General features: G+C 41.3%; 1 protein-coding gene across 1 annotated transcript; it reads left to right on the top strand.

Moving 5' to 3' along the window:
* Nucleotides 1–1,197: 1,197 nt before the first annotated feature.
* On the top strand, nucleotides 1,198–13,601 carry Ibsp (integrin binding sialoprotein). Its single transcript, XM_021163782.2, has 7 exons — nucleotides 1,198–1,303; nucleotides 4,163–4,229; nucleotides 4,321–4,371; nucleotides 4,462–4,539; nucleotides 8,057–8,122; nucleotides 11,420–11,593; nucleotides 12,154–13,601. Exons 2-7 carry the CDS (start codon nucleotides 4,176–4,178, stop codon nucleotides 12,697–12,699), a joined length of 969 nt encoding a protein of 322 aa, XP_021019441.1. The 5' UTR covers nucleotides 1,198–1,303; nucleotides 4,163–4,175; the 3' UTR covers nucleotides 12,700–13,601.
* Nucleotides 13,602–17,649: the final 4,048 nt, after the last annotated feature.

Genomic DNA, 17,649 nt, shown 5'->3' on the forward strand with positions numbered 1-17,649 from the left:
CAACAATACTAGGCAACAATGGCATTTATTGATTTCTGTAAAGTAGAAGTCAACAGAGAAGAATATGGGGATAAAGAAGACAACCAACCAGAGCTCCCAGGGTCTAAACCACCAGCCAAGGAGTACACATGGAGGGACCCATGGCTCCATCTGCATATGTAGCAGAGGATGGCCGAGTCCATCATCAATGGGATGAGAAGCCCTTGGTCCCATGAAGGCCTGATACCCCAGTGTCGGGGAATTTGAGGACAGGGAGGAGAGAGTGGGTGGGTAGGTGGGGGAACACCCTCATAGAAGCAGGAGAAGGGGGGATGGGATAGGGGGTTTTGGGGGGTGGGAATCGGGAAAGGGGATAACACCTGAAACATAAATAAATAAAATATCCAATAAAAAAATCTTCTGGAAAAGAAAAGATGTACAAAATACAAAGGCAGTTTCCTTTGCAAACTTAGGAAATGTTCAGTTTGCCAATGCATGCAGTAAGTTTATTTTCCAGTAATTATTCAATAACCACAAACTGCTCTCTGGCAGTGCTAGTAATTATTCTCTACTCATAGGAAAAAAAATTACGTAAGAAGACGACTAGAAATAAGAGTATGCAATGTGCAGTGGCCTCATTTACACAACAAAGGGCCACATAGGGGATAATGCCAAGGACTTGTTCTATGAAAGGTTACATCAGCCTCAAACACTGTAACGTTCACAGTCAGCACTGTGCTTTAGCAAAGCTTAAGCAATCTGATTGGCTTAATAATATCAATTTTGACTTACAAGCCTCTGAAATATGTTTCAGGGAGAAATATAAAGGAATCAATATTAAAATATCTCTTGGCATCAACTCATTTCCTAATTCAGTGCTTTTAGACCCATGCAGTGCTGTGTGAAATAGAAGCCAGCTTTCCTTTCTTTCAACACAGTGAAAACCTGTATCATTGTGAAAGTTTAAATGCTTAAGTCTTTTGCTATTTATTTTATTTGAAATGCAGTATATTATTATATATATTCAGAACTCTAACTACCATCTTCTCCTCACCCTTCAATTAAATCCCACAATGCAAGCCTCTTGGCAGAAGGCCCACCTTTCATGTTTATTCAACTGAGGCTGAATCTTGAAAATGTGTTGAAGTTTGGGATTCTCTGGTGAGAACCCACAGCCTGACGTTGCGCTGGCCATGGCTGTGATTGGCTGTTGAGAGGCGGAGAAGGGTTTATAGTCAGCAAGAGCAAGTGAATGAGTGAGTGACAGCCGGGAGAAAAATCCGTGCCACTCACTTGAGCCAGGACTGCCGAAAGGAAGGTTAAGGTAATGGGCAAGGACCTCACAGCCAGGCACCTCAGGCTTCCTGTGTGGCTTTGGCTTGGAATTTGTAGCTGAAGCATGGATCTTACTGCACAATGGCTCTAGTTGAACTTTTGCTTGCTATGAAATAGGACCTCTGAGTTTAGGTTCTTTCCAAAGACCAGGCTGGTTAACAGAAGCATGCAGCTAATATGCTCAGATTGGTAACATGAACTAGAAAATGATGCATCTTACTCTCTATTCTGCATATCATGGCCATCTGGATTTTTTTTGTTTGTTTGTTTGTTTTGTTTTGTTTTGGGGTTCTTGGAGGTTTTTTTGGTTTGTTTTTTTGTTTTTTTTTTCTTGTTTGTTTTTGTTTTTCATGCCGATGTATTCAAGGTAACCTAACTGCAGTGCTATTTATGTCTGTAAATTGCTTGGAGATATGCATTTGCCATAAATCATACCTCATCTGTGCATCAATAATACGCAATATCTTTTCAATATGTTCCGTGTTAAATTTCAAAGTGTTCATATTCTATAGCTCTGAAATCAATATGGAAATGTATACTGCTACAGAAGTTGATGATTTTGCTAGCTCATATGTATTTAATTGCTTCATGTGACCCATTACAAGTGTTTGAGTCAGCAGTGGCCACCACAGAAGTCTCTGATGTTTGAGGGATCAAAATGTAAACAAGAAGAGGTTATCATGGCGGCCATCTGAGGCTCTCATAGATCACTTGTTGTCTTTATGTGTAGAATATGACCATGCAGGTCATGATTTCATTCTGGTTAGGTCATGACTTCTTGTGAGAAAATTTTATTATCATAGCTCTGTCTACAGTTCTGTACATTTAAGTTTCTAATTCTTTCAATCTTATATCACATTCTTATGAAGCTATAAAACAACATTCTCCCTGTTCTTCCTTCTCCTCTTCCCCCTCCTTTTCTCTTCCTTCTCTTCCTCTTCCTCCTCCTCTTCCTCCTCCTCCTTTTCTATTCCTTCTCCTCCTCTTCTTCCTCCCCCTTCTCTTCTTCTTCCTCCTTTTCTATTCTTTCCACTCCTCCTCTTCCTCCTCTTCTTCCTTTCTCCTCCTCCTCTTTTTTTCCTCCTCCTTCTTCATTGCTATTGTTTTTGTTTTATTTTTTGGTACAGAAACTCATATAGCTCATGTGTGCTTTAAATTATTATGTAGCCAAGGATGTCCTTGAACTCTGGATGCTCCTGCATCTACCTCCTAGGTTTAGAACCAGGAATATCAGTCTCCTTAAATGGGTGGTCCATCTTCATGGACTAAACCTCTGTGCTCCTCTAAATTTGTTAAACTTTACTCTTTCTTCCTCTCTTTCTCTCTCTCTTTCTATTTCTCTCTCTGTCTCTGCCTTTCTTTGTATATCTATCTCTGTCCCTCTGTCTCTCTGTCTCTCTCTCTGTATCTCTGTCTTTCTCCCCTACTCTCTTCATTTCTCCTTTCTCTTTTTTGTTTGCACACAAGTAAATATTCCAACACACAAGTTGGAGAGGACTGTGAAGAAGTGTATACATATCAAATAAAAATTCCCACATCAAGTGTGCCTCATACCTTACTCTGCATGGTTGTTATTTTAGTATCTAATACTCAGGGTAGATGTAGTCAATGCTGGTGAAGAGGTAAAATTAAAAAACAAAATCCCCCACAGAGTACAGTGCCTGACATGGGCTTTATACAGAGAAATTGCCATCCCCATTACATCAGTGAACTGTCTCCATGTATGAAGTAATCCCCCCATTAGCTGTGTGGGAGCTGTCAGGTTCCAGTTAAGTTTGCTCAACTTCTAGAGGATCAAGTTTTATAATAGAATTTTAGGGTAGCATTCACTGTCTGCTTCTATTCGTGATGGGGCTGTTTGGAAGTGGGGAGTTGTTGCTGTAGCCCAGGATCACCCAGGATTAACCACCCACTGACAGTTTTAAGCTAGGGCATCTGTACAGATCACAATGTTCCACGCTAATAGATAAAAAACTTAAATGGAGATTTGTCTGATACCTCCAGATGAGACTCCGAAGAGCTCAACCTCAGACCATGAGAGTAGTATTTCATACATTGTGAGGCGTTTCCCTCTCTCCTCCTTTCTCCTGTCTTCCCTTTTCCTTCTCCCTTCTTACTGCCATCTCTCCCTTCCCCTCCACTCTTCCCCCACCTCTCTCTCCTTCCCTCCCTCCTCTCTCTTCCTCCAACTCTCTCCTCTCTCTTCCTTTCCTCTATCCCTCCCTTCCTCCCTCTCATTATCCCCTCCCTTGTTTTCCCATCTTTCCCCCTCTCTTGCAGGCCCCAAGCCAACTGTGAAGTATTCAAAGGTACTCATAGGAAAAACGGCTCCCACTGCCTATTTTAAGAATGAACTTTCAGTTCAGAAATCCACGCACAGAAGTTGGAAACTTCTTGTAGTCCGCTGTGTAAATGAACCATTTCAACACATTTGAGCTTTGCTTGGTTTTTTAACTATTCGCAACCGTACAGGGCTCACAGCTGCACTGACAAGTTGTCTGGTGTTGCTGATGCCCCCTTGTTAGTGCTATTTGGGGTTCAAGCACCCCCCATGTGAAGCACCCTGAGACTTTAGATCCAGATGCAGGGATTCGATGTCCTTGACCGACAAACCACAGAAAGACAAGTATGGAGCTCGGTACTATTCAGACACATCTACAGAATAACCAGAAGGACATTGAAGATAGACAGAGCTTTTCAGGACTAGGGGTCAAACACCAGCCTCCACATGTACTCACACCTCTCAAAAGAGAATTAGACCAATTAAGATCAGCTGAATCATTTATGGACAAACGAGCCATGCACTGTGCTTTAATATCAACTAACTATATCCCTTCTTCAATTGCAGAAGAAATTGCAAAATGAAGACTGCTTTAATTTTGCTCAGCATTTTGGGAATGGCCTGTGCTTTCTCGGTAAGTTGATTGTGGAGAAGCCTTGTATTTTCAGTAGTTATACAATTGTTTGCAAACAGGGTGTGTAACAGTAAAATGTTGTTTCGAACAGATGAAAAATTTCCATCGAAGAATCAAAGCAGAGGATTCTGAAGAAAACGGGGTAACTGATTTCAGACCATTTCTCTGGCCTATGCTTATTCCAGTATAACTGTACACTGAACATAGCGGTACCATTCTTTTGTTTGTACAGGTCTTTAAGTACCGGCCACGCTACTTTCTTTATAAACATGCCTACTTTTATCCTCCTCTGAAACGGTTTCCAGTCCAGGTGAGTGCGAAACTTGATTCTCCTTTCCACTTGTTAAGCTTCTATCACAGGGATCAAATTTAACACTCAAACATCTGGATTCGCTCTCAACACCGTTCATCCAGAGAGACTTCTTGCTACGAGAGCCCAAATTTACTCTTTAAAAAAAAATCCTAAGTTTTCTTTCAACACAAGAGAGACAGCACAGGGAGTTAAAGCGTTGGAACAGTAGAAACTGTGGCAGTAGAAATGAGTACCTTGGCGTGGAGAGTTCAAGTGCTCAGCTATTCTGTTGATAAAAGTGAACCATTTATCAGTGACTGACAGTAGAGCCAGTGATAAGACCACTCATTGTCATGATGGTTGATTCAGTGCTGTCAGCCAGCTGTTCACACCTGACATTTCAGCATCTTCTGAACACGGGACAAGCTACATGTACAGGGTCTTCAGACAGCAGTGGCCTTAGTCCCTCAGTGTCAGCGATGATCATCTCCAGGACCCTGTGGGTGGCAGAGCTGTAGGTATCACATGGAGCACAATTATGATGAAGTCTGGCCCAAGCACCTCAGAGGCAACAGAGAGACTTGTGAGATGTTGGAAGCCTGGGAGCAAAAAACATCCCCACAATTTGTAAACTAGAAGGCAAAATAACTAAAGTTAAAAATGAGACATTCCATTTTTGCTGGGCTATTTGTGAAAGAGACCTTTGAATACTGGAGGGTGTGGTATTGATTCTAAATTCACAGCAAGCTAGAGTGACACTATTTTTGTCATTGTACAGTTTGGGTCCGGAGCACCAATTATGTAGCGTTTGACCCAGGACTTCCAAGGCACAGAGAGCATCAGACTGCTGCGAACTCTGCCCCAGTGCAGTGCTTGGCTCCGGATCTCACCATGTGTCAGGCGAACCCCTCTCTAGCTCATGCAATGATAGGAAATCATAATCCTGGAGTATTTCTAGCACCATTATAATGACAGGGAACTTGTGTGGCCACAGAAATATGAGCATGAATGATACAAGAGTTGTGGGTTTTCAGAATTGTCTACCATTCTTTGGTTCACCTCAGGCCCAGAAATAAACTGGGCCCATTTGGAACCTTGTTCCCTTTCTAAAACAGAAATGATGTAAATTCTAGTTCTTATGTAGCTGACCACCTTTCATGGAATAGCTAATATTTAGATACAACCATTCCCTCCTGGGTTCTTTTTTTTTTTTTTTTTTTTTTAACATAGCTCTGTGTCCACAGTGTACTCATAAGGTAAAATGGCAACTACTTGTCACTGATAGACTCAAAGTTCATAGAAATCAACTATACTTTTGTGGCAAATTATATACATAGAGGCTTGATTACGTTAAGCAGAACTTGTGAGATAGTTGCTTTAAAATAGGCAATAGAACACCTTCTAATACAACTTCTGAGATATTTGTGACAAGCTCCTGTTTTACAAAGTCTCACTTCTCCTAACTTGTGTCGGTGTCTATTGTCCAAAGCTGTCATCCTGGATTCTTGCATTACATTTTATTGGCTTTGAGATTCATGTTTCAGTGAGTAAGTCTGCTTATGGACGTACTGTGAATATCAACCTGCATGTAATGCATCAGATGGGTGGCGAGGCCACCAGCAGCAAGTCTACTATAGATTGTTTCTGTGCTGACCTATAGAGACAAAACTATAAATCATCTTAATTTAGTATCCTAAGCTGTTTTAATGAAAAACTACATTTTATGATTAAGATGATATTTGATTACTGTTCTAACTTATAGAGGACAAGGTTCCATTTATATCTTTTATCATATTCAGGAAGCATACCAAAATTGGTTTTCAGAATTGTCTTCCATTAAGGCATCTGCCCATCTGTCTTCTGTCTGTCTGTCAATCTATCTATCTATCTATCTATCTATCTATCTATCATCTATCTATCATCTTCCATGTCTCTATATAAATTCACTGAAGACTCTGAAGGAATCAGCAAGACTGATAAATTGATAAGTAAAAGGAAGGAAAGTGATTCAAATCCATAACAAAGTAAAACACAAACCCTAAGGCATTCCATATAGCTTCTAAATGGTTCCCAGCACACAGCAATAGTCGATGCTGGTTGAGTTGGGGAAGGAATTAGAGGAAAGGAACCATGAAAAATACCCAACACACTCCCAGCTGAGAAAAACAGCTCTGGTTATATAAATATATGGCCCTCTATATTTGATTCAATAAATGGAAATAGTTCGAATATAATGGCTTGTTTTATACCCCACTAGGTGTGGAACAGCACAACTACCAGGTCATGGCAGTGCAGGGAGGGCCTAATGATTCTTTTTCCACCCAAAGTTATTATTGGCCTCAGACAACACTCGCTCCCTTTCCTTGGCTGGGTGACATGGCCACCTGAAGAAAGAGGCCAGCAGGGACCAGCGAGCAGCATGAATCCTTTCTACAGCCTATTCCTAACCCAGATGATCGAGGTCCTTCTAAGTAATGTTCTCCAAGGGCAGGATGCCTATCAGATCATCAGAATCTAAGCTAAGATTGATAGGCAGGAAATACCAGACTCTGATCTAGGTATGGATTTAATTCCTAAGGTCACTGGGGCTAAGAGCAGAGTAAGAAGGGAGACTCAATTTGGGTTATCTCTGCTAGAAAGACCAAACAGTTCCTTTCGTGTCTTAGAAGTGTCGATGCATGTTTAGACTTAAATTTAATTTTTAAAATCTCAGAATTAGGATAAGTCTAATGTATAGAACATTTACCCTGAGTTTGAGTCACAGCACTGCAAGATTATAACAAAAAATATAAAAGCGCCAACAATAAGACCCCAGCAAAGCTCAGTGCCATGCTTTATAGGTAGAATCTTTGGTTTCATTTATTGTAATTGTAAGAGCTTTTTTGTTTTAAAAAAAAACTTTCATCTAATTTAACTGTATAAATATCAATTATTTTTAAATTAATTTTAATTAAATTTAGAAGCTAAGAGCACAAATTTAATTTCTTTAAAACAAAGTACAATTCAGATAGCAGTACTTAAGAGAATTATCAAATAACAATTTTCTTTTTATAATAAGCTAAATCACAAATCGTCTATATTTTGTGAGGGAATAAGACTATGAAATCTATTTAGAAATGGTTTGGGAAGTCACACTTATTTGAGCGGTTCCTTCCTGGAGAGATTCACTCAGCAGTTCCTGGATTCCTTCCAAATTAAGCAGTTTTGTGATTCGTTATTCTGGCTTTTACATGGAGTGTAATATTTTAACATGTTACCTGTGTTTAGAAGGTTGAAAGTGAGCATCCCCATCATACAGTGAGCTTCATAAGACAGCTGTTTCTGTTCCCTCGCTCTGTAGATGTGCGAATATACCTCTTCTCACTTTAGCTGGAAACCCCTGTGTAGTTAGCAAATCAATCGAGCCAATAACACCAAGTGAAAGTAAGTACCTGTGTGCTACACTTTAATTAGCAGGAAGTGTTCATTGTTGTGGAGTATATGTTTATGCATCATATGTGTCTATATACATGCACACACTGTATGTATATTTTAGGGAGGCAGTGACTCTTCCGAAGAAAATGGAGACGACGATAGTTCTGAGGAGGAGGGGGAGGAAGAGGTAAGACATTTTTTATTTCTTCTGTAACAAGCCAGGCAGCACAGGGAACGGATGGGAAACTATTCCATGAATTCTAGACTCAGCAAATAACCACTGCCACCTTTCCAGCTCCTGAGAACTTGCTATTTTGGACAGGTGGAGTATTATTTAAATTAGAAACAACTAAAATAACCTGCTTCAAACATCATTGTAATTTGAGGTTAAAGCTACCTAGACATGGTTCAGAAAAACAAAGGTGTCTGCAATTTAAGGGAAATGCACAATCCATTAAAAAGCAAAACAAAGTTTATTCCTATTTGGTGCCCGTGTTGGCGGCAAGAAGTAGCAATCCTGGGCTTGGTGTGACTCACCTTCCTCCCTCAGTGGTCTGCATGTGAGACCAGGTAAAACCGCTACAGTGCTGCCCCATTTAATCTACAGAATACAGTTGGCCTCTTTAACAGTAGTTTAATAGGATTTTGTCTAATAATTAGATTGCAGAAACCAAAATACTCAAGACATATAAACATCTTCCTAAGCAGTAATATAATCATGGCTAAAATCCTTACACAGCTTGTAAATCAAGCTATTATGTTTATAGCAGACACCTTTGCCTAAGGAAACAAACCAATTAGGATATATTTTTTCTGGGTAATCAATTATAGCTACTCTGGCATGGGAACCTTCTAAATCCAGGTATCCCTAGGTGGTATTATTTATGAATAGAAAATGGCAGCCAAAACGGAACATCCTTGTCAGCTACCCTGAAAGCAAAGGGTGTGGTAACTTGAAAGGTGACAAAGGATTAGGTTCTTGCTTCTGGTATCATTTCCTGTGCTACAATTACACTGACAACTTGACAGAAGGCCTTAAAATAATGCCAAGCCTGGCCCAGAAAACATGTGTGCATTACTACAGCCTTCACAATCTTGCCGCAGTTCAATTGTACCCCAAACTAAGGAGGAGCCGTCCAATTCCCTATAGCTGTTTCATGTGCAGCGATTGTGACTTGGCCCTTGTATATCCCAGTTGCACCCTGTATCTCTGGCAGCAGCTCTTGGCTTGCTGTGGTGGGAGTGGTGGTGCATAGAGAAGGATCAAGCCTCTGACACGGTTATGCACACCCACGATGTTGCCAGCCATCTCTGTGTATGCAGCTCCTCCCATTCCTTCCTTTCACATCCCCTAAGATCGGAGACCTCCATGTTAAACTCTGTTTAAGGAAATGACTGTTCTGGGCCCACTTCTGCAACTGTTCTGATGCACACATGGTGCCCACCCAGGAAATACTTGATTATTTGATTTTGAAATGTCAAAGGAAGATTTGCTCCAAAGATCATCCACTCTCAGTAATCATAGAAAAGTGAATTTGGGAGTCAGCACAATTCCTGACATGCTTGCATCTTCATTTCTTCTTTAAGATTTAATTTATACTTTCAGTTAGGTCTATAGACCCTGGAATTGTATTCATACTTGGGGGGATTTTCTATTTGATGATAACCCGCTCCCCACAACACACACACACCTTAAAGTATATAAGACTTGCTTAATTTTGTATAGCTACGTACATGAAAACATCATCAGCTCACTGGAATTTCATAAACTGAACATACATGTAAAATCATCACTAATATAAGAAGTGGCACTGGTCTAATATTGCATTAGTCAACTCCCGCTATGAACTACAGTAAGTTTGACTTATACAAGGCTTCTGCTTTTTATTTTTTATATACAATACCTAATAATACTATACATTTGCATAATCTATATATATATATATATATATATATATATATATATATATAGGATGATGCAGTGTACATTCTTTTGTGAGAGGCTTTGGTTGCTCTGACCTTCAGATCCATCCATATTATCGCACAGTCCTTACTGAGTACTCGGGCTTCCTGCAGGCACTGCACTGTATCAATGTTGGAATGTATGATACCTGAAAATGGGCGATTTGATAGGTTAGCCACAAACATACTGCTGGGAGCCTTCTAGGACTTCTTCGAGTGACTCTACACGTTGATTTTAGGAGGCTATTTTTCTTAAACGTTGTAGTTTCTGAGTCAAAGATGTACATATGTTCAACTCTAGTAAATGCAACCAATAGGCTTTCTGAAGTAGGAGCAGTCAAGCAATGTCCCACGCTTGGCATACCAAGCTACCACCCCACAGTTCTTGTCAGTGCTTGCTTATTTCCTCCATCATAGGATTAATAACGCTGAAAATGTGTGTATAACTTTCCTATCTCATAAGGCATCCGAAGCCTAAGATGGCGCACCCATTGGCCCCCTTCCCTTTTTAGTGTGTTGCACAAGAACATTCTTCTTCAATTAAATTTCTGGGTCAATCAAAGATCCTGAAGGAGGAACTGCAAACATTGGGAGATTGGCCACTGTTCAGTCTTGACCCTGCCACCAATGCGGTACCATGAATTGTCACTCCTTGTGACATCGTACAAGTTACAGTGTCAGTTCAGTCTTTCATCAATGAAACAAGGGTAGAAGTACCAACCAGCAGGGCCTCTCAGTCTCAGAATCTTTCCAATGATCCTAGTAATTTCTCCTTGCACCTCTAAAAAATTTAATCGGTTTGAATGAATCTTTAAAAAAAAAAGCATAATAGTATAGCACTCATGAGACATTGGGCACACCCAGCCTGGTAAGATGGACTTTGGTTATACCAGATCCTTCAACAAATCTAGATCATTCACAAATTTAACAAGAAAAATCCTGCTTTAGACAACTTGTTTTCATAAGTCAGACCAAGCTCAGTTTCAGTTTGTTTTCCTGAAATCTCAACATTATCCTAATATCACAATCTCCCAAAAATAGCTTCCAAGTAAACTCAACTGTGCAAGCACTCATTTACACATATATAAGTTTAAACAAACAAAATCCAGACTCTCACTAGTAGGGATTAGTTATTCTACTAGATTAGCTCGATTCTCAAACTAATATCTCACAGCTAAAATATAAAAATATAAATATATATTATATAAATAAAAATGTAAAACGTTAAATATTAAAATGTACATTTGCTTGACATGATTTTTAATCATGTCCATGTAATAGCACTATACAATCCTGTGTATACTTGAAACACTGTTTAGCAACGATCTACAGAACAAATACTGTTGATTTGAGGAAATGAAAACCTGAAGCACCCCACTGGCTGATAAATGGGATCGAATAAAGTTTAGTTCTTAGAAATAAGAAGGAATGTGGCACGTGGGAAGCAGTTGAGCCAGCCGAGAGCAGTGCCAATTAGGAATTGCAGCTGTAGTAAAATTTGAACTCTGGATATTTTCACCAGGAGACTTCAAACGAAGAGGAAAACAATGAAGATTCTGAGGGGAATGAAGACCAGGAGGCCGAGGCAGAGAATGCCACACTTTCCACACTCTCGGGTGTAACAGCTAGCTACGGAGCAGAGACCACACCCCAAGCACAGACTTTTGAGTTAGCGGCACTACAACTGCCCAAGAAGGTAATGAGCCCCAAACACGGATTCCACTTTCATCTTTCTGCTGATGTCCACATTGCCCCCACATTATCCACATAGTATTTAATACTATACATACATATATATATATATATATATATATATATATATATATATATGAATGTCAGTAAAGAAGCAAGAATAGATACACTTTCCCTGATTACAAATGAGGGATGATATTCTGTATATTTCCATCCCAAGCTGTTGACAATTTGCGTAATAACAGAAGACAGCAGCAGGGCTAAAATGGACAACAATATAATGCATAAAAGGGCCAGAGAAGTATCACCCCACATCGAATGTGCCCCTTCTAAGGCAGAGAAAGTGGGTAGAGCCTGGGAAGCACGGCCCACAGGGCAGGATTATCACGTACACCCCCAACCCATTGGAACGCATCCCAAAGGTATCTATTCTGAATTTTTTTAAGTCATCACAAATTCCTTCACAAATTAAAGTATGTACAACTCAAAACAGCCTTCGTAACAAGACCATCAGCACAAAAGTTCCGAGTTTTTTCTTAACTAGATTCAAACATTCCTTTCCAGGCTGGAGATGCAGAAAGCAGGGCTCCAAAAGTGAAGGAAAGTGACGAGGAAGAAGAAGAGGAAGAGGAAGAAAATGAGAACGAAGAAGCAGAAGTGGATGAAAAGGAGCTGGCGGTCAACGGCACCAGCACCAACTCCACGGAGGTGGACGGCGGGAATGGCAGCAGCGGAGGCGACAACGGGGAAGAAGCCGAAGCAGAGGAGGCAAGCGTCACTGAAGCAGATGCAGAAGGAGCCACAGGGGGCAGGGAACTGACCAGTGTTGGCACCCAGACAGCTGTCCTTCCGAATGGGTTTCAGCAGACGACCCCACCGCCCGAAGCCTATGGGACCACCTCACCACCGATCAGAAAGAGCAGCACCGTTGAGTATGGGGGAGAATACGAACAAACAGGCAACGAGTACAACAATGAGTATGAAGTCTATGACAACGAGAACGGGGAGCCTCGCGGCGACACTTACCGAGCTTATGAGGACGAATACAGCTACTACAAGGGGCATGGCTATGAAGGCTACGAGGGCCAGAATTATTACTACCATCAGTGAAGGCCCCTCCCCGGGGGGGGGGGCGGATTTCCCCGTTTGAATCCCCCATTCTGTCTTCTCATCTGGCTACCATTTTCAAAATTCAACTCAGGAAGGTGCAATATAACAGATGTGCATTTTATAGTGTGGAATGGTGCTACAGCCCCAGAGTGATTTCCGCAAATGCTTTTGTTTGTAGAGGGCTTCTTCTTCTCTCTCTCTTTTTAAAATTTTCCCAGGTGTGTCATTGAAGAGTCTTAGTAAATCAGGGCTATTGATCAAGCAGCACACAGATCTATGAGCTGGGACTAGATTGGTTGCTTTGGGATTATAGCTCTATAGTGTTTGTGCTATTGCCCAAACATACCCTGTATAAGAAGGCTCCTAACGAGAGATTTATTAACAACACTATATATGATGTGTGACGTTCCTTTATCACACCCCCTATCTAATACTGTATTAGGTTTAATTTTCATCCTCATGTATTTTATGTAACCTGTGCACATGCATTTTTATCACAAATAAATATGCAATCTTTCACGTGTGTTATAATTAAGAAGAAAGAGATTTAGAATGAGTGTGGGTTTAAGGAGCGGGGAACAATTCAGCTAAAAAGCAACACTTATTTCCATCAGGGTTTTAAACTCAGAGGATCTGGAAGATTCTTTCTTTCATACATCTGAATGGCTAAGGTTTGACTAAGGAGGGCACAGTCGCTGTATACAGGAGGGAGTAAATGTCTCCCCTTAAAGTTGGCAGATTTAACCAGCATGAGCACATGTTGTAAGATGCCCACTTCAGTTTGAATTCCAGATAAACAATGAGTGGCTTTTAATACAACCCCTCCCCCCATGAATGATTTGTCTCTGTGAAACATCTGGAACAAACTTATGCTAAATAAATGACTTATTCTTTATCTAATATTCAACTGTGACTGAGTGTCCTGTGTTCTTCTGGTAAGCTTATCCCTACATAATTTGATTTTAAAAGGGGCAGGGTAATTAAACTCTTACACACATGCAAACACACACACTACACACACATACACATGCAAACATAAATGCACACAAACAAACCACACACATATGTAACAGACAAACCACAAACACATACAAATGCAAAAACACAAACTACATACATACAAACACACACAAATTCAAACACCCACAAACCACACATACACAAACTGCCCACACACATCTACACATGTAAACACACACACTACACATATGCAAATTACACAAAGTGCACACACACATACACACATGCAAACACACACACACAAAGTACACTTATACAAACTATACACACATAAAAACATACACACACAAACACTAACACACACTTAGTCTACAACGTCTTGACAAGAACTGACTCCTTAATGTAAACCTAAAAGCAAAATTCAAATTAGCATATAGGTAGTGGGAAGATGCTCGCTGACAAGAAGTCACACATCCTTTCATTTATTCTCTATAAAATTTAGTGTGAACCCACATAGTCAGCGTTTAGATATCCAGCACAGGAAAATGTAGAGCCTTGTCGGTGATTTCAGTTTGGGTGCCATCAGTTACATCATCACCTGCTCATGGACCTCAATAGAGAAGTTGGAAGACTAGTTGATAAGCACCCTCACAATACCTGCCACCTTGCCCTCTGACCCCTCAGTCCTCCCACTGACCTCTCAGTTCGCCCACTGATATCTCAGTCCTCTCATTGATATCTCTATCTTCTTACTGATCCATCAGTTCTCCTGCTGATCCCTCAGTCCTCCCACAGATCTCCCAGTCCTCCCACTAATATCCTCAATCCTCCCACTGATCTCTAGTCTGCTCTTTAATCCCTCAATCTTCTCACTGATCTTAATCCTCCCACTGACCCATCAGTCCTCTCACTGACCCCTCAGTCCTCCCACTGACCCCTCAGTCCTCCCACTGACACCCTAAACCTTCCCACTGACACCCTCAACCTTCCCACTGATCCTTCAGTCCTCACACTGACCCTTCAGTCCTCCATTTGACCACTCAATCCTTGCACTGATCCCTCAGTCCTCCCACTGACCCCTCAGGCCTCAGTTACACAGTATTTTCATTTGCTTGTTTTACATTTTTAAGCTACCAGGAAGCCAAATCAGCTTACTCATCATGCTTTCCAAAATAACCCAGGTAGTTTTTGGTAAATCATATAATTAAGTGAATTTCATCACTTTCCATTCCTGCCAAAATGTAGACTTCCAGGACAACACTCTTAGAGCCTGTTGGGTGTCAGGTGGTTTCTAAGCAGCAAGATAGTTTGTAACAGGCCCTTGATGCTATTTGATTGACATTCTCTATTTATATTGATTCCACAAGCAGAGAGACAGGCAACACACAGGAGCAGCAAAATGTTAGTTCCCAGTGTTCCTAACATTTCAAGATGATAGTAAACCAGAGGTGATAGGTGGCAGAGGGTCAGACTTTCTGCTATTGAGGAGCTAGCTCTAATCATAGCTGAGCAGGTGAACCTGCACAGAAGGCTGCAGTTGGGTATCAAGGAGATAAAGTTGCAAGACGTTTGCTCAACTGAGACTTGGGGAAAGGCAGGCAGGCTGTTTGTGAGTTGATGACCTGAGAATATTAACAGGTCTATAGACCTGGTATTTGCTTCTGAAAGAGGACTCTGTCCCTTTCCCTGTGGCCACCTCTATCTCGTCTGCTCTTTTCAAGTCTGTCTTAGTTTTGTTAACACCATGCCTCAGTTGAGTATTCTCTCCACATGTCTGCCCAGGTACAACCCAGATTTACTCTATGGAGAACACAAGGTCTTCTACAGTTTGATCCAACACTCCACAGTCACAGTGTGGGGCCTAGTCATGCACCCAACTCAGGTTGGCCACTTTGTCCAAGTGAGACTCCCTAACAGCTCTATTCACAAAACCAGCCTGGAGCTCTCTGCTTTCTCCTCTCAAAACCCTGGGATCTCAAACAAGAGGAGGAGAATCTCCTGAGAAGGACAAAATAGCAACGTAATCTTTGTGGAACACGATGAGTCTAGCTAAAGAGTTTTCAGTGCAGGGTATTTTGTGACCTTGTAAGAAATATCAAATATGATGTTTTTCTATCAAAACCCATAAAACTTGTGTTTAGGGGAGGGAATTCAGATCCTTTTATCTCTTCCACCTCTTAAGATTTTATGTAAATGTTTGTATCCCCCTCCCACCCAGCAAAACCTTTGTTTACACATATTGCTATATTTCAGGAATTTGGTGGCCTGAAACTGTGACTCTTTTCTCTTTGGGGCAATGGCTTCTTTCCCTTTCCGTCATTTCCTGTGTACCAATTACTGTCAAACTAGCCAAGGAAGTGAAGACTGATGTGTTAATAGAAAGATAGAGAAGTATAAGATATGTTCTATGGCAGTGTGGTGAGGTATGGGGGAGAGGTGGTGCCTCATCGGGCCCATGCCAAGGCATCCCTTCCCCCTGAGGGACCCAGCCACACAAGAGTATAGTATAGAATAGAGTTTATTCAGGGAATGGGGGAGGGGAGTTAAAAGAGGAGAGAGAGAGAGAGAGAGAGAGAGAGAGAGAGAGAGAGAGAGAGAAGAGAAAGAAAGAGAAAAGGAGAAGAAGAAGAAGAAGAAGAAGAAGAAGAAGAAGAAGAAGAAGAAGAGGAAGAAGAAGAAGAAGAAGAAGGAGGAGGAGGAGGAGGAGGAGGAGGGGAAGGGGAAAGGGAAGAGGAAGAAGAGGAGGAGGAGGAGAGGAAGAGGAAGAGGAAGAGGAAGAGGAAGAAGAAGAAGAAGAAGAAGAAGAGGAGGAGGAAGAGGAAGAAGAAGAAGAAGAAGAAGAAGAAGAAGAAGAAGAAGAAGAAGAAGAAGAAGAAGAAGAAGAAGAAGAAGAAGAAGAAGAAGAAGAAGAAGAAGAAGAAGAAGAAGAGAAGTAGAGGCCAGCCATGACCACGTGGTGGGGGGAAGGGAATGGTGAGAGAGAGTGGGAGCAAGGGAGCAAGAGGCAAGAGAGAGGCAAGAGAGAGGAGGGAGCAAGCTGTCCCTTTTATAGTGGGCTAGACCTACCTGGCAGTTGCCAAGTAACTGTAGGGTGGAGTTTAGAGAGAATGGTAATATTGACTGTGACGTCATACCCTAACAATGGAGAAAAGACACAGGCACCACCCGAGTTAGAATAAAACCCAAAGCCCATCCTGCTCTGTGTGTTTGCTCTTCCAAGCACACCCTCTTGCTCAAGAGTAAACCTGCCTCATCCAGACACTTCAGTTGGAGTTGTGGTCTCTTTTACTGCAACCCCAGACTTAGTTCTAATGCTCTGAGAAGCCATATAGGAAGTCCAGCTTGTCTGCCAGAAAGCAAGGTCATATATGTGCAGCTGCACAAGGCACATATTGGGTGTTCTGCCGAATCTGTTTGCAGGCAGTGTCCACCATCTTGCGTGTTCCGCTGAATCCGTTTGCAAGCAGTGTCCACACGGACTCCTATGCTTTCCTGGGAGAGATATCAAGTAGAAATGGAAGTTAAACCACATCAGTGCATATAACCCAGAAAGAAATTAGTGTGCTGTTTGAAACTAAGTTTTGAGATAATGTGTTAAATAGCAAAAGTTAACTAGAGCAGACACGGACGGGATGACGCCGGATCTATAAGAGTTAAGAAAACCACTGAAGAACAGCTGAACTAACACAATGCAGATAGACATAAGCTTAAAAGATAAAGAAATAATTACACATGCCCTAATATGGTCAGCTAGGATTACTATGTGTCTGCCACACAGAGAACAGCGGATACAAGCCACAAACTGCCCCCTATGGTCTTGCAGCTGCAGAACTGCAGCCCCTGAAAGTAACACTGTTTCAAGAATGAGCAGTGTTTTCCCCTGGAGGTCACACAACAAAGCTTTGTAGCTACCTCCAGCAATGTTGCCATGTCCTGAAGAAAAGGCTGGTATCATTGTAATTATGTTTTAATTACAGTCTCAGCATCCTC

The sequence above is a fragment of the Mus caroli genome, unplaced genomic scaffold (genome assembly GCF_978045245.1).
Source record: "Mus caroli unplaced genomic scaffold, Mus_caroli_1 scaffold_4, whole genome shotgun sequence".
NCBI classification, from domain to species: Eukaryota; Metazoa; Chordata; class Mammalia; order Rodentia; family Muridae; genus Mus; species Mus caroli.

Excerpts from the sequence above, each read along its gene's own strand:
- Ibsp (XM_021163782.2), top strand. The coding sequence starts at position 4,176 with ATGAAGACTGCTTTAATTTTGCTCAGCATTTTGGGAATGGCCTGTGCT. Across the intron at positions 4,230-4,320 it reads GAATGGCCTGTGCTTTCTCG|ATGAAAAATTTCCATCGAAG; the intron begins GTAAGTTGATTG and ends TGTTTCGAACAG. Across the intron at positions 8,123-11,419 it reads AGGAGGAGGGGGAGGAAGAG|GAGACTTCAAACGAAGAGGA; the intron begins GTAAGACATTTT and ends TATTTTCACCAG.